Source organism: Astatotilapia calliptera, chromosome 3 (genome assembly GCF_964374335.1).
Source record: "Astatotilapia calliptera chromosome 3, fAstCal68.1, whole genome shotgun sequence".
NCBI classification, from domain to species: Eukaryota; Metazoa; Chordata; class Actinopteri; order Cichliformes; family Cichlidae; genus Astatotilapia; species Astatotilapia calliptera.
In genome coordinates, this window is record NC_137424.1 from 78,835,960 (window position 1) to 78,859,197 (window position 23,238).

Consider the following 23,238-nt stretch of genomic DNA (forward strand, 5'->3'; position numbering starts at 1 on the left):
AGTGTTCAGTGCCAGGTTGTTTTCTGAACACCATGCTGCCAGCTTCAGGACTTCCTCTCTGTACTCTGCCTCGTCTCCCTTCGAGATGAGTGCGACTACCGTGGTGTCATCAGCAAACTTGATGATGAGATTGTTGTTGTGGGTCGAATGTGATGCTGTTAATGAAACACTTTGAATCAAAGCTGAAAGTCACATGTTGACCGTGCAGCTCCACACAGGATCTAAATAAAGGCTTTACTGAAGAATCGATGCCTCGTTTTACACGCAAAGCTTCTCAAAGAAGAAACAAAGAAGAAGACGCAGTCAGTGAATGTGACACAGACACATGAAGAAGTCAGACAGGTGGAGTAAAGCTGAGCTCTGATCCTGGCAGAGGGTAAAATCAATGGTTAACTTCTACAGTATCAAAATCCGTGTTAACGACAGAGACGTTTTTACGGCTCAGAATGGACTTCAGTCTTTTTTGGCTGTGACAGAAAGCACACATGCTAACACTGATATCTGTATCCTGGTCCCGGTGACTTCAGAGTCAATAAAACTGACCCTGCAGCTTCTGTTTGCCCGGTGTCTCTGAAAATGCTTCCACAGAACTCAGCTGTGGGTGATTCTGAGATCACACCTGCTCATGATAAAGATCATAAGATTATATTTGAGATATTTTGTGTAGTCATGCAGAGAAGGAGTGAGAAGTGTGGGCAGAGTGAGTGAGATGAGCCTGAGGGAGCTTCACATGATCACAGCTCACCTACAGTCTCACTCTCTCTTTGTTTGCAGCTCCTGTGTGACTTTAGCTCCACCTGGTGGTCAGAGGCAGACACTCTCATCCAGATTTAAATAACTTTATTGGTATTCCTTCACAGAGAGCGGTAGGAGGGGTTAAACAGGAAGACTTTGTGATCCAGCTGGTCGTCATGGTAACGGTCACACAGTTTCAGTCAGGTGATTAGTGGAGTCAAATTGAAAGGATTTATGGGATAATAATGTTAAACAGGTGATGATCTAACAAAGAAAAACGCTTCAATAATGAATCACAGTGTTTATTTTACACATTATTTCATATTTTTAACATAAATGTTGTGTAGGTACTCACAGTATTTATTTCAAAGGGTCATTTTTATTATTATTTTTTATTCTCATTAAAGAACAGCATAATTTGGATTTTTCTGATCAGAGTGAAACTGAAATAATAAACTGAGCTTGGGTCAAAAAGCTCCAGCAGAGTGGAAACATCAGGAAACTCGACTGGTTTGATTATGAATGTTTGAATTATGCAGTGAAAATTAATACTGATTATTTCAGTGTTTAAAAGACCAACTCTGATTATAAACTGTGGGTAATAAACACCAAGGATGAGCTTTACTATTGGTTTTATTTTTACATATTTACAGCAGTTTGTCTCTGTTACTGACTTTGACTCTGAGACTGATCAGCAGGTTTACATAAATATGTAAGTCACACAGAGCCCATGTGAAGCAGGTCTGATTCATAGGAATAAACACCTGGTTAAATCTTCTCGATCTTCTTCTCGTGCACCTCTGGATCATTTTTACCCCAGCTGATATGCTCAGATCTGTCTAGAACCCAGTCTGACCTCTGACCTCAGACTGACAGCAAACATCAACGTCTGCTTCAAACTGACTTGAATTTGTTGTGTCAGCTGATGGAGCTGATCTGTCCTCCTGCCAGCACACACTGGTGGATCTGCAACATGAGCTCTACTCCCAGCATCAGACGGAGAACCTTCAGTGACACAGGAAACAGTCTCCACCCTCCAGATTCAGCAGATTTACCTCCATCTTTATCAACGCCACATGAATGAAAACCAAGTTCCAGCAGCTTCACAGGACACTGAGGAACATGAAGGGACTTCCAGTCAAACATCAGCCACACTGAAGCCGGTGCACAGGTGGTGTTTCTGATTTTTACAGCCTGAATCACACAGCTTCACATCCACCTATCAGGAGAACTGAGTCCAAACACCTGTCAGGTACCTGGTTAAAGTTCACTTGTTGGTGTTTTGTTCATGTTGTAACCTCCACTGAGTCACATTAATCTTACTGCGTTTGCTTTAATTAGGATGGAAAGTACACTCCTTTCCTTCAAGATGTTCCAGATGTGAGGAGGTCCTGACTCCTGAGAGGTCCCGTCTCCTCAGGTTGAGCACCACTGAGTTAAATGTCTTCTCTATCTAAACACACACAGGAGGGAGCAGCAGCTACATTCATAAAATACACATTTCCAATTTCACAGTAAATATACTCATAAAATTATTTTCAGTACAGAGTACTAAGGAGCAGGCTTTTATTTTGAAATACAAATAGCGCTTATTGAGATACGGAAGCCTTTGAATGCCAAAAAACAAAGCCTAAAAGAAGAACTCTGGATTAAATAAAAATACTTTTATTATATATATTTACCTGGAGTGAGAAGTTTGAAGCATGATTGTGTTTTTTACACTAATTTTAAATTTAGTTTACTTGTGCCTTCATTTCATAAATTTCCAAAAATCATAAAACACAAGGATGTAATTCACAGCGGGGCTTAATATGTGATGATAAAAATTATAGTAATATATAAAAATAAAACTCTACGTTCATGTGATATTTGTGATTGTTTACAAAATAAAACCAAGTTATTATTTCCTAACTAGAAAAAAGTTTGTGCTTCTGTTTGTACGGATACACGTTTTATTGTTATACATATTTATGTGTTTCACAGTTTCATAAAATCTAGATTTTTATTTCTGCAGCTCCTCACAAACATTGTTTAATTAAGGAACTTCCATAAATCCCTACATGATTAACTAGGAAACAAACATATTTACATTTTAATGGTTTTACCATAAAAGTTTCCTTTGATACCAGCTTCAAACCTTCTCGTTATTTTTCTCTGTTTTTAACTGTTTTCGTGTCACAGTTTATCCATCTAAATATTTTACTGTATTAATGAAGATGTGAAGATTAATACAAGAATAAATATTTCTGATTATCTACAGTCTGAACTCTTCCTCATCTTCATCTTCTCGCCTCCTTCTTCACATTTCTTGGCTTGTTGCCCAGCAACGCGTCCATCTCGGCGATGAGGGGCGGAGTCAGCTGAGACAGCACCTGAGGGACAGAACAGGAAGTGGTTAGTGGCTACCAATCACAGGCCTCAGACTGGACCTCTGACTGGTTGTTTCCTGTTATTGTCGCATTTTTTGTCTTTAACAGCTGATTTTTTATTTAAAATGTGAACTTCCTGTCATATTTCTGTCTTTGCTGTAGTTTTAGCTGTTGTTTATTATTCTGCGTTTATTCAGAAACTGTAAACTTCAGTCAGCCATCTTGTCATAATAAACAAATATATATTTGTTTATTCCAGACTGAGGCTAAATCTGCATTAGTTCCCTCAGATGTTCCCCCGCTGTTTGGAGATCTTGAAGATCTCAGAAACGTCCCAGAAGCTGTAATGTGTACTCGGGGTTAAAGGTCAAAGGTGAAGGTTCAGTGCCACGTTGTTACCCTGACAGAGCCGAGGTTCTCCAGCAGCTGTTCTGTGTTGGAGACGCCGAGCAGCACCGAGCTGACGCCTTCACTGCGGAGACACCAGGCTGGCAAACACACAGAGACATCAGTTAATATCACACACACACACACACACACACACACACACACACACACACACTTGTGGTGCTGTAAGATTACCAATGGCCAGCTGAGCAGCCGTGCAGTTCAGCCTGTCAGCCAGCAGGTGGAGCTCTTTGATTTTGCTGAGCTGCTTCTTCCCCTCATCGCTGCAGAGGCGCTCCTTCAGCCAAGCATAGCCCTGCACACACACACACACACACACACACACGTATTGATCAGCAGGGTAACAGATGGCCTCATTGTGCTGCTCCGAGCTCTGATTGATGGTGTTTGTGCTGCTTGTACCTTCATGGCGGCTCTGGAGCTCTCAGGGACGCCCTCGTTGTATTTGCCCGTCAGCAGGCCGCAAGCTAACGGGGACCAGGTCATGGCTCCGACACCTGACAGACACACAGACCTCATGTTGGAGCACTTTTGTTAAACGGGTCTAAATTTAGAGGCGGACCTGAACAGCTGCTGTCCCCACAGACCTCGGCTGGGTCTCAGCGTCCAGTTAAAGACACAGAGCAACATTTCATCATCGCACCAGCCTGAGAGCTCATCACTGACAGCCACTGACAGAACAACAGACACACAACCGCTGATCACATAGCTGTACTCTGTCAAAGTGACCTGAGAGCAACAGTAAACATTCCCACACAACCCACAGCTCCCACAGCTCCCACTACAGTGTTTAACGCAGGTCAGCCTTCTACCTGGCCGATGAGATCAAAGAGATGAGATTAAAGCCGGTTCATGGTCAGTGTGTGACCAGGGCCACAGCTAAAGAGTTGGCCAGGGGTGGTTCCGGCCCCTCTGAGAAACGTCCTGTCACATAAATGTAACCACAGCTGGAAGTTAGTGGAAGCTGGACGAGGTAAAAGCAGCCAGACGAGCCTCGAGCTGACAGCTTTCACCAGGGTGATGTTTTGAAATTGGCAGTAAAACCACCGTCATCATTCACTTGTCAGCTCATGAGCTCCGAAACCCTCCTTCCTGATTCTAATGAGACCAAATTTCCAAACTGAACATGATTTTTTTTATTTAGTAAGGCCTGGAGACCAGAAACACATCAGGGACAAGTTTACAGAGCCCCCTGCTGGTCATAAAGAGGAATGCATATTTAATGCACTCTAGCACTGACTCGTGTTTCAGACCTGCACACTGCAGCTGTCTGCTACTCAAAGGGTTGATGGTTTGAGTCCAGCTCCTCCAGTCTGCTGCAGCTCAGACTGCTCCTGGTTTACATTGATGATGCAGGACGTGGTTCATAAGGCCGAGCAGACATGTCCTGTAACTGTGCGATCATCACAGTTCTGTGTTCGGCTTTCTATAAGAAACCTCAGACACTGATGAGATAACTGAGAAACCGTGTGTGTGTGTGTGTGTGTGTGTGTGTGTGTGTGTGTGTGTGTGTGTGTGTGTGTGTGTGTGTGTGTACCGATCTTGTGGTAGAGTTCGGGCAGGTGCAGCTCCACTTTGTCTCTCTGAAAGTAGTGATACTCGGCCTGCTCGCACACCGGAGGGATCAGGTTAAACTGCCGCGCAATGGAGTACGCCTCCTGGTGGACACACAGGTGAGACACACTCGGGTGTTTCGTTAATGAATCTGTCGTGAGATAGAAGCTCATCTCTGTCTATATCTATTTATTTTAATATACAGTATCAGGAACATAAATGTCAAAGCTCAGAGTAAAGCTGTGCAGGTCCCACAGCTGTGAGTTGTGTTACCATGATCTCCACCACGTTCCAGCGCGACGTCCCCCAGTACATGGCCATGCCCTGCTCGATGACGAAGGTCATGGCTCGAACGATCTCTGCAAAAAGAGAAACCAGTGAGTCCCAGCTGCACACAGACTGAGGCTCTCTGCTCTGCTTCATCCAGAACAGGAAAAATGATGTTTTCATCGTGGTTAGACAGAACGCACTGAGACAGATAACGTTCCATTTTAAACTTTTACATTTGTCTGCTGCAGAGAACGTTTCATTCACTAAACGTGATGAGCTGTAGCTTTCAGTTACTGAAAACTTGAAATACTGTTGTATTTTGTCTCCATGTGGAGCTACTTTGTTCACGTGTTTGTGCACGTGTGCTTGTGCACGTGTGCTTGTGCACGCTGACCCTCCATCGGCGCGTTCACGTCCGTTCTGTTGGCGAAAACGATGTCCACATAGTCCAGCTGTAACCTGGAGAGCGAGCCACGCAGACCTGCAACACACACGCAGATGGCCATTCTCAGCATGCCGCCATGATTCAATCAAATAATGAAATCAGTTTTATTTCCAGCCTGAAGGACACAAAGTGCAGCTGTCACTCAGCCCTGCAGCATCTGTGAGTTTGGCCCTCGCGGGCCTCCGTATGGCTCACACTGAATCATTTTCTCTCCTGCAGACACTGAATTTTGTGTTTCTGATCAGCGCTGCACATGAAAGTGATCGGATGCTCTGCTGGTGTAAAAGCTGGAGGTGCGTGGGAAACGTGGTGGGCGCCTCCTCCACCTGCACCGTCAGCAGGGACGCTGTGAGCGTGTGCATCTCTGACAGCTCCACGGAAACCTGCGTCTGCTCTTTCTGTTGTTTCTGCTGTTGTTTTGATGACTGGTTTTGGTGTGAGCTGACGGCAGGAATTATCTCAGACGACCTCGTGAAGGACGCTCGGAGGACTCGGGGGGTTTGAATGACGCTCAGCAGCAGCGCGGCGAAGGCTCGACGTCCTGGATTACTGCTACTTTATCCAGACTTAAAAGATCAGCACAGGAAGATTCTGCTGCTGGCACATCTGTGAGGAGCGATTCAAACACAGCCAGTGTAGTCCAACATAAAGAACCGGACCCTGTGAAGGTCCAGCAGTTTGTCTTTGTGGTCTGACCCTATCAATCAGCTGTGGTGTTACATCATCACCAACGTGCCAGCTAAGCTGTAACACTCAGAATGTTTGTGCGCTCACAAATCCTCAAAGTGCTGCAGAAAACAGACGAGCTGCACTTTCTGCTCAAACAGGATGAAGCTGCTGTGTTCAGCTGCTCCCTTACAGACAGTCGTGCACACGTGTGACCGGGATCAAACCTGCAATCCTCTGATTGTGAGGTGAATGTTTAAACCATGAAGACACGAAGCCTCTGAATACTTCTTTCACTTCTGTCGTGTATACCAGCTGTTTTACAGGTGTAACATTTTAACAGATGGGCCCCTGGAGAAAGCTCCACCTCCTTTCTGCAGCCACTGTAGCTCCGCCCACAAATGTACCAACTGTTGTGTGAAGGTTGAGCATGTTTGTGTCCTTTAGAAAACCTCCAGAGAACGTTAGGACTTCCTGCTTTTACAGGACGAATCATAAAAGCAGAGCTGCTGCTAGATTAGTCTGACGCCTGGACCAGGCTTTACATCAGCGGCACGAGCGGTGCATTTACTGTCCTGCTGCTCCAGCAGATGAATAAATAACTGGAGGTTTCCACGAGGCCGCGAGTGTCTGTGAGCAGCTGCTGCAGAGACGTTCATCAAAGATGAGAGTTTGTCAGCATCACGGCGACTTCCTGCCACGCTCTCAGGGGTAAATTTAGCACTTAGCATTTCAGAGAGTGATTTAAGTGAACTGAGCTGTTAGCAGCTTTCAGTGGGACGGATGATTGATGCTGCTCAGTGTGTGTGTGTGTGAATGTGTGTGTGTGAATGTGTGTAACTCCTAATCCTGTCTCGGTGTGACTGAGCCTCTTAAAGCCTCGACGACCTCCAGCAGCTGACAGAGGACACTGACTGACCGCTGACAGTAATTAGTCTCTGACTTTTCACCGCTCCGCCTCGCTCCGCCTCCTCACATGCGACTCTGAGCTGCAGAGTATCCGAGTAAATGTACTCGAGTTTTTCAGCGTGCTGTGTTTGTTGCTCCTCCACACCATTCAGAGCTGTGTATGAACTATGTGCAGAGGATGCTGGGTAATGTAGGAGAAGTGTGCAAACGGTGTGGAGGGTATTTACAATGTGTTTGAAGGGGGTTTACCTTCAATGATGTGTTTCCGCGACAACCCTCGCTCCGTCTCTGCCCTGTAAACAAACGAACAGTGACGTCACGGTGATGTCACGGTGATGACCTCACAGAAGAACTGAAACGTTAAACGCGCCACAGTCACGTGACTTTAACACTGAGTAATCTCATGCAGTCGACAGGTTCTGTGCACAGTGCAGAGAGGACACTGTTACTGTCACTAATCTCTTCTTCTCTCTTCAGCTGCTCCTTTAGGGGGAGCTACACCAGCCCGCCTGCCTACACCTCCTCCGACCTCAGGGTCCTCTGTTACACCGACCGTCTGCATGTCCTCCACAAAGCTCCCCTCGGCTGCAGCAGGTCTCACCTCCATCTTTAAATCGTTAATTCTTTCACTCTTGCTGCTTCCTTCTGTCACACTCCAGTGCATGGAGAGGCGCTCCGACACTTGTCTCCGCCTACTCCACCCTGTTGTGTCTCTCTTCTTCACCTTCTTCTTGCCCTGACCCCTGGTAGACTCCCCCACCTTCACTCCCCCTGTTCCTGCACCTTCCTCCACCCGTCTCCCTCTCATTCACACACACGTATTCCTTGTGTGAATACCTCCACCTCTCCAGGCTCTCCTCCACCTGCTCCCTACTCTCACCACAGGTCTCAGTGTTGCCCACAGAGACTCCTGACAGACCTCATCCATCAGTCTGTCCTCCACCCCTAGAAAAAAGAGTTCAGAGCTGATTCCTGATATAATCCTGCCCCCGCCTTGACCTAAACCAATCATATAGCATGAAGTCCATCTTTCATATACAGTCTGTTGTCAGTGGTCATGAACAGTAAGAAAAATCTTTGTTTCCTGTGTCGTTGTAGCTTCAGCTGTTCCAGTTTTCAGTGTTTCCGACCGAGTCTTTCTGCTAGTCATTATATCTCACTGACCTATGGTGCAGAAGCACCTGTGACACACACATTCACACAGCTTCAGTCTGATGTATCTGCAGTCAGAGCTGATCTGAGAACAGTGCAGGCACTCGTGATTATAGTAATATGAAAGCATCACTCACTGTCCGCCCCAGTAGAGCTTAGTGGTCACCACATAACTGGACCTCCTGGTGGAGACACACACACACAAGTTATTTCAGTGGTATTGCTGTTGCACCGCCATCAGTCAGTGTGAGAGATGGAGCGCGGTTGGAGGGAGGGGAGGAAACGATGGAGATTAAAATGAGGTGGAGGAGACGGATGGAGGGAAAATCTGCTGAGTCACACATCAACACGTCTTCAAGACAAAACACACGTTATTATTCTGGGAGTTTGGTCCAGCACAGCGAGCGACCTCGCAAACACAGCAGTGTGTGTGTGCGTGTGTGTGTGTATGTGCGTGCGTGTGTGTGTGTGTGTGTGCGTGTGTGTGTGTGTGTGTGTGTGTGTGTGTGTGTGTGTGGGTGCGTGCGTGTGTGTGTGTGTGTGTGTGTGTGTGTGTGTGGGTGCGTGCGTGTGTGTGTGTGTGTGTGTGTGTGTGCGTGCGTGTGGGTGCGTGCGTGCGTGCGCGTGTGTGTGTGTGCGTGTGTGTGTGTGTGTGTGTGTGTGTGTGTGTGTGCGTGCATGTGTGCGTGCGTGTGTTAATGTGAGTCATGCTGAACTTTTGTGTTTACATTAGCTGGACGCTGGTTTTTATGCTAACATGTAATAAGGTTGCTGTAGCAGCTGCTCTGTGCTTCACTGTGTCAGACACAATGTTTAAATCATTAACCCAACGTTATAAAATATCATATGTTTCACTTATTTATGTTCCAGCACTAAATTGCTCTCAGTTTACTTTAAAAACATGTTTATATACGATATGACATCATAATATAGTCAGTTCTCTCATTTTTGCTGTTAAAGATTTAGTGTTAGAAAAATCACTCACTACAAATTCAATACGAATTCAAAATTTTAAATAGGATAAAGATTAAAATTAAGCATAAGCTAAAAAAATGGATCAAAAGATCCCTGAAATTAGTATAGACTTAATATCTTCTTTTAAATCAATACAGTTATTTTTAAAAATGTAAGAAATCACAGAAACGAAAAATATCCCAAACATATATTGATAAAATTACAATTCAAAGTAAATATTATTAAATTAACTTTGTTAATAATTCTTATTGTAAAAAAATATGTTAATCGTATTTTTTAAAATAATGAAGAAATAAATACGTTTGAATAATGAGATAAAATAACATAATTTCCATTAATTACAGATTATTTCCAAACCTAAAAAAATCTAAAAAAATCTAACAAATTGTAATAAATTTAAATACAAAATTTATATCCCAGAAAAATGATGAAGTGAATACACAATGAAATAAATCAAATCAAAGTAAAATATTTAAGAGACACTAAAAAAAAATGTAAAAACAGGTAAAATATTATTTCACCAGTTTTAAAGCCAGAATCTCTCAATCCCAAACATTGTTGATATAAATGAAATGATTTCAGAAACTGGTCATATTTCCAGTTTACATCCTGTTTTTCTTGGTTTCTCACAGGTGTTATGATCTAATGTTGGCAGTGTTTGTTTTGTGTGACTCCTCCCACCAGAGGATGGCTATGGGTTTTTTTCCCTCTCTCCTAGGAGGTGGACACCTGGGCGTGCCTGCTGAGTAGTTGGGTGGAGTCTCTTCCAGTCCTTGGATTGGATAATTGGCTAATCACCTCCAGTACTTAACTACCAGATCACAGCCACCTGGCTCCCTCTCTCCTAACCTCCACCATCCAACAAAGAACCTTTGTTTTGATTCGTTGCTGTGTAGAGTTTCTTTGACAAAGTGATTTGCAAGCATAACCTTGTGTGTGTCTGGCGTTAGTACTTCAATTTTGTAAATAGCTGTAGATAGATTTGTCAAGTAGCAATCGTGTATTTTGTTCACCTTGTATATATCCTTCACTGCAGCAGCCTAGTAGGCGTGAGAAGCCATTTTTGTTGATTAAGTTTTCTCCTGTTTTTCATTTAGAAAGTTGGGTAAGTGAATTGTCTTTTGTTTGGTTTTCATTTTGTGTAGGAAAGCGTAGGGACCACTAGGGAGTTTTTTTTGTTATTTTTGGCACTGCTCACTGCTGAAGAAAATAAATGGCTGCTTAGCACTTTAAAAGATATTGTTGTTTGTGTTCTTGCTTGGGTGGTGTGTGAGTGGGCCAACTTCTTGTTGCGTTCAATACTCGCCTAGACTAAGAACGTAACACAGGCTAACAGTGACCAGCTGGTTTACCTCCATCCTTTCTTCTTCAGGATGTTTCCCAGAGTCGTCTCCGCCCTGAAACACAAACTCACACAATCAAAGATTTACATCCAGATTTCAGACAATCTTATAAATGTAAGACATTTAACCTTAAAAATTCTTTAAGATAATTCATCTTTTGTGTATAAGCTGAATCAAAGAAACTCTTATGAGAGAAGAACTTGGAGGGTTTATTATAAATAGAATCTGCTGTTCAGAGTTTACATGTATGTTTCATGTCTCTGAGAGCAGAGGCAGAGGGGGTTTTTGTTTTTTAACGTGCACTCTGCGACGCCCCCCGGCGACCTCCACTGTGTCCATGCAGCCGCCCTGCAGCGGTCTATACATCCTTTCTTATGGACTAATTAAGGCTGCGGTGCAGCGAGGTGGACGGGAACCAGCTGAGATCAGACGAGCAGACAGACAGTCGGTACTGTACCTCCCCGAGGCGTAAACCTCCGCTGTGTCGAACAAATTCACTCCGCTGTCGTACGCCACCGTCATCACGCTCTCTGCCATCTACACACACACACATTAATACAAGCACAGATCTGCAGAAGTGGTTATGTAATATGTGTTCATGCATTTAGCACACACACACACATTCCTGCATTACTAGCAGTGGACCGTCTGTCTGCACTGACCAAGTGAGGACCTCGTTTCTTTGGAAATATAACTTAAATCTATTTTTTAATGTAATTTCAAACTAAAATGAAACCTGACAAACAGCTTTTTGATTTTTCCTTCAAAACTTTCCAAGCAGGAACTTTGATTTCCTGTCTCCGGAGCCTCGGTCGCCTTCAGTGGAGCCAAAAATGGACATGAAAGGATGTGAAGCAGTTGTTAAAGACGTTCTTATAAAAGTACAGCTGCTTTAACTATATTATTTTTAACATTTAAACATGCTGACGTGACTCAAATATTCCCAAAATAATCACAGACGCTTCATCATTGAATAAATTAATTGTTGCATATAATACACCTCTGACAATAATAGATATATGGAGAGTACAGGTGAACTGTAAATGGCAGAAAAAAGGTCAAACCTAGAAGAGCCACGTTAAAAGTATATACTGACTTCAAATAAATTCACTAGACATCCTGTAGCTTGGTTTTAACTGAACCCTTTTGGTTTGCAGGTCCTCCGTTGGTGAGTGGCAGTAGCCAGGTCCACATTTGTGTAGGTAAACAAACACACCAACACTTCGTACCTCGTCAGAGATCTGAGAACCAAATGTCACCCATGTTCCTGTGAAGACAGAAAAAAGTAACACTGACTGTGTGTGCTGGATATATGGAAATGTGCTTACAGTGTGTGTCTGCTGCAGCTCTCACCCAGTCCTAAGCAGGACACCCTCAGCCCAGATTTCCCAAGATTCCTGCAAAACAACCAAATCAGCAGGTCCGCTGATGGATCATTACACCAGACTAACCCTCCTGTTACATTAACAAATAAATTCATTTATTTATGCATCATTTAAAGGCACAATTAGAACATCGTTCGCAGACTGTAAATGCTGTTTTATAGATTTGTTTTTGAACTACATGGATCTGTTTTCCGCACACATGCGCATCATTGTAGTTTGTGTCTCCAGATTCATATTACACAGTCATGATTCAGTTTTTGCTAAATAAATGATGACACGGTGTAATATGTCATGTGTTCATCTGAGGCTGTGTTTAGGTCAGAGTGTTTAATTTATGTCCTGATACGTAAACATTTAGAACTTAAAAAGGTTTAATTTCTTTTATACTTCACTGCACTGATCAGTGTTCATGGTTCCAGTTTGACTGATGTTTCGATCAAGTTTAGTGCTTATTTTTAATGGTTTAACAATCGATTTGTTCTTATTGCTGCTGCTGTTGTTCTTCATTGAGTTTCACATCCTGTGGACTCAAATTCCACTTTCTTGGTCTTCAGTTTGTTGCAGCGGTTCTTGTTCTGCTCTGCAGCCTCAAAGAGCTCAGCACAGAGACACTTGAACCAGAAATCCACCTTAGCAGGAACAAAGACTTCTATCATCACCGGTAAGATAGCGGAGCTGGGATGGCCACAGGGTGAGTCTCTGAGGAGCACCACAGCAGTGACCTCATGGGCCTGCTGGCTGGGAAACGTGAGATGGCTGGTGATTGCTTATTAATGTTCAAAATAAGTTCATGGAGACTCCTCAGTATTCTTTCTTTTTTTAAATCAGCCCATTTTACAAGCACTCTTTAAATGACCGTAACTCAGTTAGCATTTGTGCCAGAGAGATTTAAATGGTTTCAGAAAGAAGAAAAGACAAACTTTACGGCTATATTTGATGTAGAGCAGCGGTCTCCAACCTTTTTTGCGCCATGGACCAGTTTAATGCCCGACAATATTTTCATGGACCGGCCTTTAAGGTGTTGCGGATAAATACAACAAAATAGTACCGGTACCGAAAAAAAGAAAATTTATTCATAACACACGTGAAAAGACCCAGGAAAACTGAGTAAATGATAAAAACGATAACAAAATAACGATGAAAACCGATGAAAACCCTGAAAACTATACATTGCACACCTGAGCCTCAACTCTCGCGGCCTGGTACTGGACCGAGGCCCGGGGGTTGGAGACCGCTGATGAAGAGCATGAAGCCTTCTGAAGGTACTGTCGTCTGAGTACAGGCAGAAGAATCAGCTCTGCCTGCAGTTTACTGTGTGCGCTTCACTTTACTGTAACTCCTCATAACCACTTTGGGCTAGAATAAGTTGAGCTCCCAGTCAGAAATGGAGTCTGGAAAGTCCCATCAACTCACATTTCCAACTAAGCCAGAACAGCTCCAAGTTAACAATTCAAGATGGCGGCACTAAAGGTCAACAGTACCAAAACTTTAAGGTGTACTTCTACCGTTACATACCTGTGACTCAGGAAGTAAGCAGTGCACTGATCGGACTCTATGAATGTTCTGCACTGATGTTTTTTTAAGTGCAAAACAAATGAGTGTTATCATGTATTGCTGGTGATACCTAAAAAGTCACGTGTTTCCTCGCTTTATCTGGAACACACTAACTCGGGTTTGACATCATTCCCAAGTTCAAACATCCGTGCTCCGATGTATTTAAGTCCACTCAGTCTGTATGATCATTAAAGGGGTAAATGGACTGCATCATTGTCCTGGACAGAGAAAGATGCTAGTTTCAGCTAGGAACAGTTGGGAGCAGTCGGGAACAGTCAGGAACAGTCGGGAACAGTCGGGAACAGTCAGGAACAGTCAGGAACAGTCAGGAACAGTCGGGAACAGTCGGGAACAGTCAGGAACAGTCGGGAACAGTCAGGAACAGTCGGGAACAGTCAGGAACAGTCGGGAACAGTCAGGAACAGTCGGGAACAGCAGGTACGGCAGCAGGTAGCTCCGCATGTTTGATTAGGCAGCTTTATGCTGAATCCAACCCCCAAAGGGATTTTGAGATCTTTCACTTGCATTAAATACCAACATTAGCTTTGTATGCAGACGGTCAGCGTTGTAGCTTTATCGATGATTTGATCGCGTTAGCGTCTAATTGATTTGTTGCTCTTGTCAGGCTGATACAGTGATGACCACTGTATCAGCCTGACATATAAACCACACGCAGCATCAACAGCCTCCACGTGATTTCATTGGTCATCACCTTGTTAATGTGCTCAGTGGCAATAAAACAGACTGAGGTCTGCAGCCAGGCTAATGAGGACTGCTGCCGCTGCATTTAGGGAGCAATAGCAGGAAGATTTAAAGTCACTGTTGGAGTCAGCAGCAGTGCATGATGGGAGCTGTGGTCATCAGTCAGCATGATTTAAAGCTTTATGTCGAAACCAATCAACTTATCGGACAGTGTGATTACAGCAGTGCCTTTAATTTAAGCAAACTCGCTGTACATTCATCAACATGAGTGTGAGGTCAGAGGTCACAGAGCTGAGGCTGATTAACGCTGTGCAGATGGTACAGAACATACATGAGGGAGGGAGCGCATGTTTCATGTCAGGATAAAAAATACCACAAACAGCAGCTTCAGACGGCGCTGCTAAAAATACCCCCAACAGCAGCAGCAGCTGACCAATCAGCTGTGTTTTTACTGACGTTTACAGTTTTCACACATCAAACACAGCCAGACACAAACATCCAAACATCAGCCGGCCGCTTTAGAAACACCTCCACCTCCCCTCTGTTCAAGTCTGGCTCTGATGAAATGACCTCCAGTCTGAAAACCAGCGACACGCTTCAGTGATCGAACAGAAAGAGACTCAATTAAAGTCTGACACGTAAACTGACTCGAGTAATTCAAGTCTGCAACACTCATTCACATCCAAGACCGAGGCGCTTGTGTTCGAGATCAAACAAAGGCTCACATCGAAGTGGAATAAGTATAAATCCATGACATTTACCTCTAAGTCTGAGGCAAGAAAACAAGATTCACATGCAAGTTACCAAGTCTTACACCAGCTCATTGAGGTTTCAACAATCGAATTCAAAGTCGAGTCTGAAATCATCAATGATGACTCAAATATGAGTCCAAGCTGAAAACATATTCATGTTAGTGTCCAAGTTAAAGTTAAGTCTAGGAACACGTCTGAGCTGAAAACATCCAAATTCACATTAAAATTCAAGGTCAATCCAGCAGTTTTTAAAAACTGCACTTCAAGTATTTCATTGAGTTATTTTACAGGAGTAAAGCCTAAAGTTAAGGACACATCCAAGCAACAATAATTACAACCCAAGTCCTGATTAAAGTCAGCAGTTTAAAAAACGCAGTCTGAGACCAAATTACTGGACAGAAGCTGTTTACAATGTGCACATCAGATAGATTACATTAAAGTACAAGTCAGGTTAAATAGATAATAATTGATATATATACATATTAGAGTCCAAGTTCGTTCCACCGTCTTCAAACAAGTCAGCACACAGTAAGAGTTTATCATGCAGTTCAAAGGCATTATTTCCAAGTCTGGGTCAAGTCTAAAATCAATTACAGTCAAGTGAATCATGCATGTAGTCCAAGTCCACAACCAAAGCGTGATTTAGACTTCTGCAGGAAATCTATACTGTAACTTGTGATGTAAGTGGAAACCTCTTTTAACCCAGCCACATTCTCGGGAGGCTCACGTCAGGTGACGTGGAAGAATATGGGGCTAAAAAGAGTTTCCAGTTATGCCCTGAGTTTTGTCGTTGATTTCCCGCAGACGCATAATTCAAGCTTGTTTCTCAAATAAAGTCATTTTTCATCTTGAGACAACAGGATTCATACCAGATCCAAGCCACTGGTTTTAAAATGTAGTCTTAGCCCAAGACATGAAACCAAGCAACACTATCATCAATACTCCTTCATAGCCGGATGTCAATAACGTGCTTCATTGTAAGTCTTGTAAACCATTTCTGTGCCTACGTGTGAGCTCCGGTCTGAGTTCGTCAGTCTTGCTCTGGCTGTGACAGTCCAGGTCCTCAATAATCACGTTTAAGAAAACTGGCAAGTCAAATGTGATTGATATTATATGTTTGATTGAGTCCAAATCATAGACGTTCATGCACACGTCTGAGACATTAAGGCCCAGGTTAGTGTCAGTAGAGTCCGAGTCACTTGTGCTTCAGTCAAAATCAAGTCATTGATGTACGTGAAGTCAGGATCAACAGGTAGAAAGACACGGAGATTCCAAGTCATCGGTTTTAGTACCTGAGACCAAGCTTTCAATGCTAACATGAGAATCATAGTCAGCAATAGTCATGTCAAATAAACATCCAAAGTTTCATGTCCAAATGCAAATCCTGACAAAATCATTAGATGGGACCCTTTTATGTCAGTGATGAAGTCCTGGTGTTAGATTTATGTCCACGTCCACTTTATTCTTGGTCTGGTACAAGCTCTGATCTTCATATGTGAGTCATAATCTGAAAGTGAGTCAAGCAGACGTCCGAGGTACTCGTGAGTCTGTGCCCAGGTTGGTGTCAGCTCACGGCATGTGCTTCATGTTTATGGTGACTGATGTTAACGCCTGAGTCCAGGTCACAGTCCACGATGAATTCATCAATATTCAATCAGGATCAATTCTGAGCCTCGCTTTGAGTCATCAATATCTGAGAGACGAGTCGCCCTGAGACGCACACTCGTATCAATATCTGGCTTCAGACCATTAATATTTAACCCGACTAATCAGTATTCAGACTACATACATGTCACCTGATCGGCTCTACCAAACGCATCAATCAGCAATATAGAATCAATGCCAGGGAGGGGGCGGATCAATATCTCTGATCGGTTTGCTGTACTAGCTCGTTGTTGCTGGTCCTGACAGAACGACCCCGGGTACACAAACGCACACACACACGTGTATGAAACATGAACCTGAGTCACGCTCTGCACCTGTCGGGTCACATGACCACCTCTTTGTGTCACTCTCACTGCCTCACCTGTACTTCATGTTGCTATAACGCCCGAGGGCCTCCTTCATGTGGGCGTGGCCTAGCAGGGTGTTCCGCTCCGAAGGCTCGGCCCTGACCTTTACCTGGCAGATGGGGGCGCTGCTGGTGTTTGCCGCCGCCCTCCGCTCCTTCAGCTGGTGCTCGCTGGCCCCTCCACCGCCCCCACCTCCTCCCATGTTACATGCTATGGACACCTGCATCCTGATTGCCGCGGTAACGAACCTTATGATTATACAAAGAGTTCTAAAGTCTCAAAGCATGATGAGGAGACCGCCGCTGCCGCCAAGGATGCCAGTCGCTATGGTTACGATGGAAAGAATTCATGAGTGGGATGTCAAGTTTGAGTCCACCCGCTGCGTTTGAGCCAATCAGCCAATCAAAGAGATGCAATCAACTTTCCTTCAGTGTGTCCGTCTGTCGGACACCACCGTCCCACAGCAGGAGCCCCGGGAGCACAAGGAGGAGGAGGAGATGATGAAGAGCGTCCCAACAAAGAAGAAGAAACAGAGACGAGGGAACGCGATGCAGAGATGAACGCAGGAAGAAGAACTGGGCGTCCGTCCGTCCTCTGGACTGTGCCGCTGAGCAGGAGAGGGGGAGAGAGGGAGCCCCTCCCCCGCCTGTCATTATTCAGAGCTGGTTGGCTGCACACTGGCCGAGCGAGCATTCAACAAAGAAAGAGAGAGAGGGAGCGCGAGGGCTGTCACTGTGCAGAGAGCACTGTGATAATTGCTACTGTCAGACAGCATCATGGGAAACATGCTGTTAATGTTAGCGAGCTGGAAGCAGCTGAAGGATCTCACCTACAGCCCCAGCACACCTGAGCCTCCTTCATCTGCATCGCATTTAATGAGAAACATGCAGATTAATGCCTGCAAGAGGCAATCGCGACCTGCAAAGAAAAAGAATTAAAAATGTCCCCTCATACATCAGCTATTAAACCCCGGAGAGCGATTGCTGAACAGCAGATAGACGCAAGCAGGAAAAAGCAAAAAGACAACTGTGAAAAAATAAAAAATGACAGAAAAAACAAACAATAATGGAACAAATTTGACAAAAAAACCCAACAAAAACAGAAACAAGAAGGAGAAAAACATGAAAAGGGAATCAAATTGATGCAAGAAATGAAGAAAAACAACAACAACAACATGACCCCCCAACAAAAACAACCTCTAGGAAAAACAACAGCAAAAAATGTAAAAACTCATAAAGGGTCCTAAAAAGCCAATTAAGTCTAAAAATGATTAAAAAAAAAACAAAAATGATTTAAATGCCTCAAAGGCACATACAGTTACATGGAGGGGACTTTTCCAACTACACATGCCCTCAAAGGGTCACAAAGCTAGCACAAGACAACCCGAGAGAAGCAAAAACGGGGGGAAAGCTACTACAAAAGAGAAAACATGGACAAATAAGAAACGTTTCAGATTTTCAGTGAAATTACAAGTCCATAAAAAAAACTACAAACATCATGGCTGCTTGTTTTTGCTGTCACTGATAACAAAACAGCGCCACCTGTGGCCGCAGGAGGAACTACAAGACAAGCTCCTGAAGCTTGGAGGACTCAAATAAACTGAGAGAAGAAGAAGACACATGAACCCTTCTCGTATCCCTGATGAAAGTTGATTTTTGGCATTGGTTTAATTTCTCAGGATGTTTCCTGCACATGACAAGATGATGAAGACCCTCCCCCACTCCTCTTCCTCCATCGGACACACTCGTGTGCGCTCATAAATGCGCTGCAGCAGTGCATTAGATGTGAGTGCAGACTCGGCAGGACGCCCGAGGCCAAAGGTTTGGTGTCACTAATGTGGATTACAAGAGTAGCTGCACACTTAGGCGCTGCCTCCATCTCTTCCTGCTCCATCACAAACACTTCACCACAGAAAAGTGGCTCCACGAACCTCAGAGCGATCAGGAAGTATCATCATCAAACCTTCATCTTTGTCTGCAGGCTCCTCTCAGCAGAGACAGCCCGTCACATACACGCTAACGTTTACTAACGAAGGTTTCTGCCTGCATTCTGTCTGTTCGTCTGTTTGTGTTTTAATAGTAAGAAAAGTAGCTTTTGTTCTGCCATCATCACTCCTACGCAGAATTAGAATTATTAGTATAATTATTATTATTAGTAAATAAATTTCAGTGTTTATTTGAAAAGCCGTGGTTTTTCTCAGTGTTTATTTTGAAAAGGCGTGTTTTTTCTCGGTGTTTATTTTGAAAAGCCGTGTTTTTTCTCAGTGTTTATTTTGAAAAGCCGTGTTTTTTCCTCAGTGTTTATTTTGAAAAGCCGTGTTTTTTCCTCAGTGTTTATTTTGAAAAGCTGTGGTTTTTCTCAGTGTTTATTTTGAAAAGCTGTGTTTTTTCTCAGTGTTTATTTTGAAAAACCGTGTTTTTTCTCAGTGTTTATTTTGAAAAGCTGTGTTTTTTCTCAGTGTTTATTTTGAAAAACCGTGTTTTTTCTCAGTGTTTATTTTGAAAAGCCATGTTTTTTCCTCAGTGTTTATTTTGAAAAGCTGTGTTTTTTCTCAGTGTTTATTTGAAAATAGCACATTAATATATTTTTTAAAGCTGATAAATAATTTTAACTAATTCTTCATTCAGAAGTCCTATTTCAAATCTGTCCAATTTAAGTGCTTAAGTCAGGTGTAATGATTATTATTATTTTTTATTATTATCATTATTATTTTTCACGCTATTTTTGTAAAACATTATTTTAATTTTATTGAATCTTTTCGAAAATAACACATCTCTGTTCCCATATTATATATTTTTTAGATTATTACAGGTTTAAGACACGTTTAGACATATTTTTTCTTTTTTATTACAGTGAGCATCCATAGAAAATACAATTCAAAACTGGAAAAACTGACTTCTTTTTCTTCTGTTAGAGGTTTCATTGGAAATCTATCAGCTTAATGCTAAGTGGTCTGATGACTTTCAGTTATTAATAAAAATACATTGATGGAAAAATCAAACCCATTCAGAGCTGCCATTAAAGAAGAGTGTAGTTCTGAGTGATTTGATTTCTGGCCTCTACTGTTTTATTATTATGTAAACATCTGTGTTGGGTGTAGTATTTAGCCAGTGGCACTAACTCTCCAGTGGAGACGTCCCAGTGGAAATCTGATGAAACACTGAGCTTATTTTGTTTTTTTAATGAGGTTTACATGGACGTCTGTCACCTGTTCTCTCACTGAGGATCACTCTGTACTGAAACCCAATGATTTTACAGAAGGTTGTCAGACACAGGCAGGACTGTGTTTGGTAATGTAGCGTGACCTCGGTCTGCAGAACAAACTGGTCTGTTCATCGACATATTGATCAGGTATCGGCTCGCGTGCTGCTGCCAGCTGCTCACATATTTACACTGTTTCAGTTTTATATATGATAACATTAGCTGAAGTCAGGGATGATGCAGCGCTCACTCTGAACACACACACACACACACACACACCGAGCTGATAAACGACTGGAGCAGAAAGTCTTTAATAACAGAAATGTGACTCAGCAGCTCCAGGAGCCAATCAGAGTGAGCCGAGGAGGACACCACACACCGGTCTGACCAGTAACAGCTGCTCTCCAGGTTAACCAGTTCAGCTATCTTCACATTAAAACCAGCTCATCACTGTAGCCCAGTAAAACCAGTTCAAACTGCCATGTGGTTCAAATTATGTGTTTCAGTGTGCCTGTGCCCTCTGGTGGTTACTCCGTGTTACTGCACCTGTCTTTTATGTCACCTGTATTGCATGTCCCTCTGCTCCATGGTGATGTCACACTCCTTCAGGTAGATCTCAAGGCGTCGCCTCTCCATCAGCCTCCGGGCGGCCTCCAGGATCTGAGATGCCAACACCGACTCATCTTTCTCCTTCACATCCTTCTTCACTTCCGTTTTCTCTGGTTTCCCAGAAATCCCCCTGTTTACTTTGGGCTTCTTGCTGAAACCATAGAGCTCCTCCACTGACAACTTTCCAGCTTTTCCTGCTACGGCTGCTGAGGGTCCAGCGGCTCCTGCGGCTGACGCCCGACCCGCAAACATGGCTGACACTGAAATGATAAAACAGGCCTTAAGTCAGCAATTTAACCCAGGAACCCATTAGCTGTGTGGTATTGTTTCGTTTATTGTTCCAGGCTTTAGATGTATAATTTACAAGTTTGCAAAATGCTGCCTGTGTGTAGCTACAGTGACTGATCCCACAGTCTTACCAGCCTTCCTGCAAATGCGGTCTATCCAAGACACTGTGACAATCAGGGTACAGAAACTTCCAGAACAGAAAGCTAAACGTTTGAGTCTCTGATTTCTGTACTCTGGCACAAGAACATCCTGTCATACAGAAGCTTTTTCAGCAAACTTAAAATGATCGTGCATGTACCTTCTTGACACATAACGATGCAGATGGGTCACACATTTGTAACAAAGGATAAATACAGCAGCTTTCTAGTTTGAAAAATAATAAAATTACACCTGTATGGATGATGTCCTGCTTCGCTGTAACACAATTTACACATCTGAGCTCCAATGTAGCAGTTTAGACTTTCACGGTTTTCCCTGCTATTCCTGGCTGTTGTTTTAATACCAGCAGAATGTTTTTGTCTTCTGCTCTAGGCTGTGGCTACTCCATAAATGACAGGTCGCTGTCATGAGGTTACCACAAGCCAACAGATGGTGCTGCTGTGGTTCTTGTATTCAGTTTAGGGTCTGGAGTCCCACAGGGCTCCATTCTTGGTCCTCTACAGTTTCATTTCTACATGTTTCTCCTTCATCAGCAAACACACAATCATTTATCAGAGCTGTGTAGATGATGCCAGCAGCAGCTGCCTCAGGATTACAGCGTCACTTCAGATGCTTTAATTATATCAATCTGTAATAGACTCCACATTAGCTGTAGTGCATATACCTGCTTACAGAACTTATTTTTATACTCATGTCTGCCTCAAACTGTAGCTGACCTGACCCTTACAGCTAGATACACTTTCTGCTTTGTCAAACAGTTTTGTTGATCCTCGTCTACTTTTAACAGTCAGTTTAATCCTGATTTGTGCTCTACACACAAACTTCACCTTTAATGATAAAAAGCTAGTTTTACAGCATGTGCATGTCGTACCTGTTTGTCTGGTTCCTGTCGCCCGCAGCGTCCGTCCACCTTCATCTGTCTGTCTGTGTCCCTGCTGCTGCTCTCATATTAATCCCGTTGGCCTGATCCCACCAATCAGAGAGCAGATATCATGTCTGTCTGATTCAAAAAACCAAAAGTCTGAGTACAGATGTTAAACATGGCGTCCTGCCCATCAACCTCATGTATCTAGCTCTAATCTCTCACACACACACTCACACACACACTTAAGTCTTTTTAAATAGAGAGAGGACAGTGGTAGAGTGAGATAGAGAACCTGTCCTGGTTCAGGGAAGGCCCTGAATGCACCACGCAGCAGTGGATTAACCTATTTGTGTTCCTGCGTCCTCTAAACGTTCATAAAGCCGAGGCTTCCTTCACAGCAGCAGCTCGAGTGACGTGTGTCTGATACAACAGTACACACACGGTGGAGGAAACATCTGTAAACATCTGTTGTGCTTTTATCTTCATCTGTGTGTAATCCATCACATCATCTGTCCGAGCGGCAGCAGCCTCCACCTGCTGTCCACAGATTTCATTTTAAACCCTGAGATGCAAACATCTGGCAGAGACGGCACACACACAGAAGTTATAATAGCCCTGTGTTCACTGACACCTGAGGGAAACCCCCATGACCACAGGGTGGGGTTTTACGGCTGCCTTAATATGTCCCCTCCTCTCCTCCACATCGAGAGGAGCTGGTTGAGGTCGTATGAGGAGGCCAGCCGCAGGACATGATGGAAATTATTATCTCTTTATTATTTTTATATACAGATTGTTATATCTCAGACGAGTGAAGGGAAATTGTTTCACCTGCTCACACTGATTTTTCTTGCTCGTTGTGATTCCTGTGACGGTAACACTGATACT

General features: G+C 43.5%; 1 protein-coding gene and 1 long non-coding RNA gene across 3 annotated transcripts; one reads left to right on the forward strand and one right to left on the reverse strand.

Annotated features, from left to right (window-relative positions):
- Positions 1-1,350: 1,350 nt before the first annotated feature.
- On the reverse strand, positions 1,351-22,498 carry LOC113016061 (voltage-gated potassium channel subunit beta-3-like). Of its 2 annotated transcripts, XM_026158559.2 has the most exons (15): positions 22,360-22,498; positions 20,995-21,301; positions 12,180-12,223; positions 12,056-12,093; positions 11,284-11,363; positions 10,836-10,880; positions 8,646-8,690; positions 7,606-7,649; positions 5,731-5,817; positions 5,340-5,425; positions 5,050-5,170; positions 3,915-4,009; positions 3,687-3,807; positions 3,504-3,592; positions 1,351-3,107 (listed from the first exon to the last, which is right to left on the reverse strand). In XM_026158559.2, exons 2-15 carry the CDS (start codon positions 21,291-21,293, stop codon positions 3,015-3,017), a joined length of 1,287 nt encoding a protein of 428 aa, XP_026014344.2. In that variant the 5' UTR covers positions 21,294-21,301; positions 22,360-22,498; the 3' UTR covers positions 1,351-3,014. The 2 variants fall into 2 exon arrangements, with proteins under 2 accessions (XP_026014344.2, XP_026014353.2); XM_026158568.2 differs by lacking the exons at positions 20,995-21,301; positions 22,360-22,498 and adding an exon at positions 17,246-19,266.
- On the forward strand, positions 6,060-8,364 carry LOC145425918 (uncharacterized). Its single transcript, XR_013906684.1, has 2 exons — positions 6,060-7,158; positions 7,834-8,364. It is a non-coding gene; the product is annotated as an uncharacterized LOC145425918 (long non-coding RNA).
- Positions 22,499-23,238: the final 740 nt, after the last annotated feature.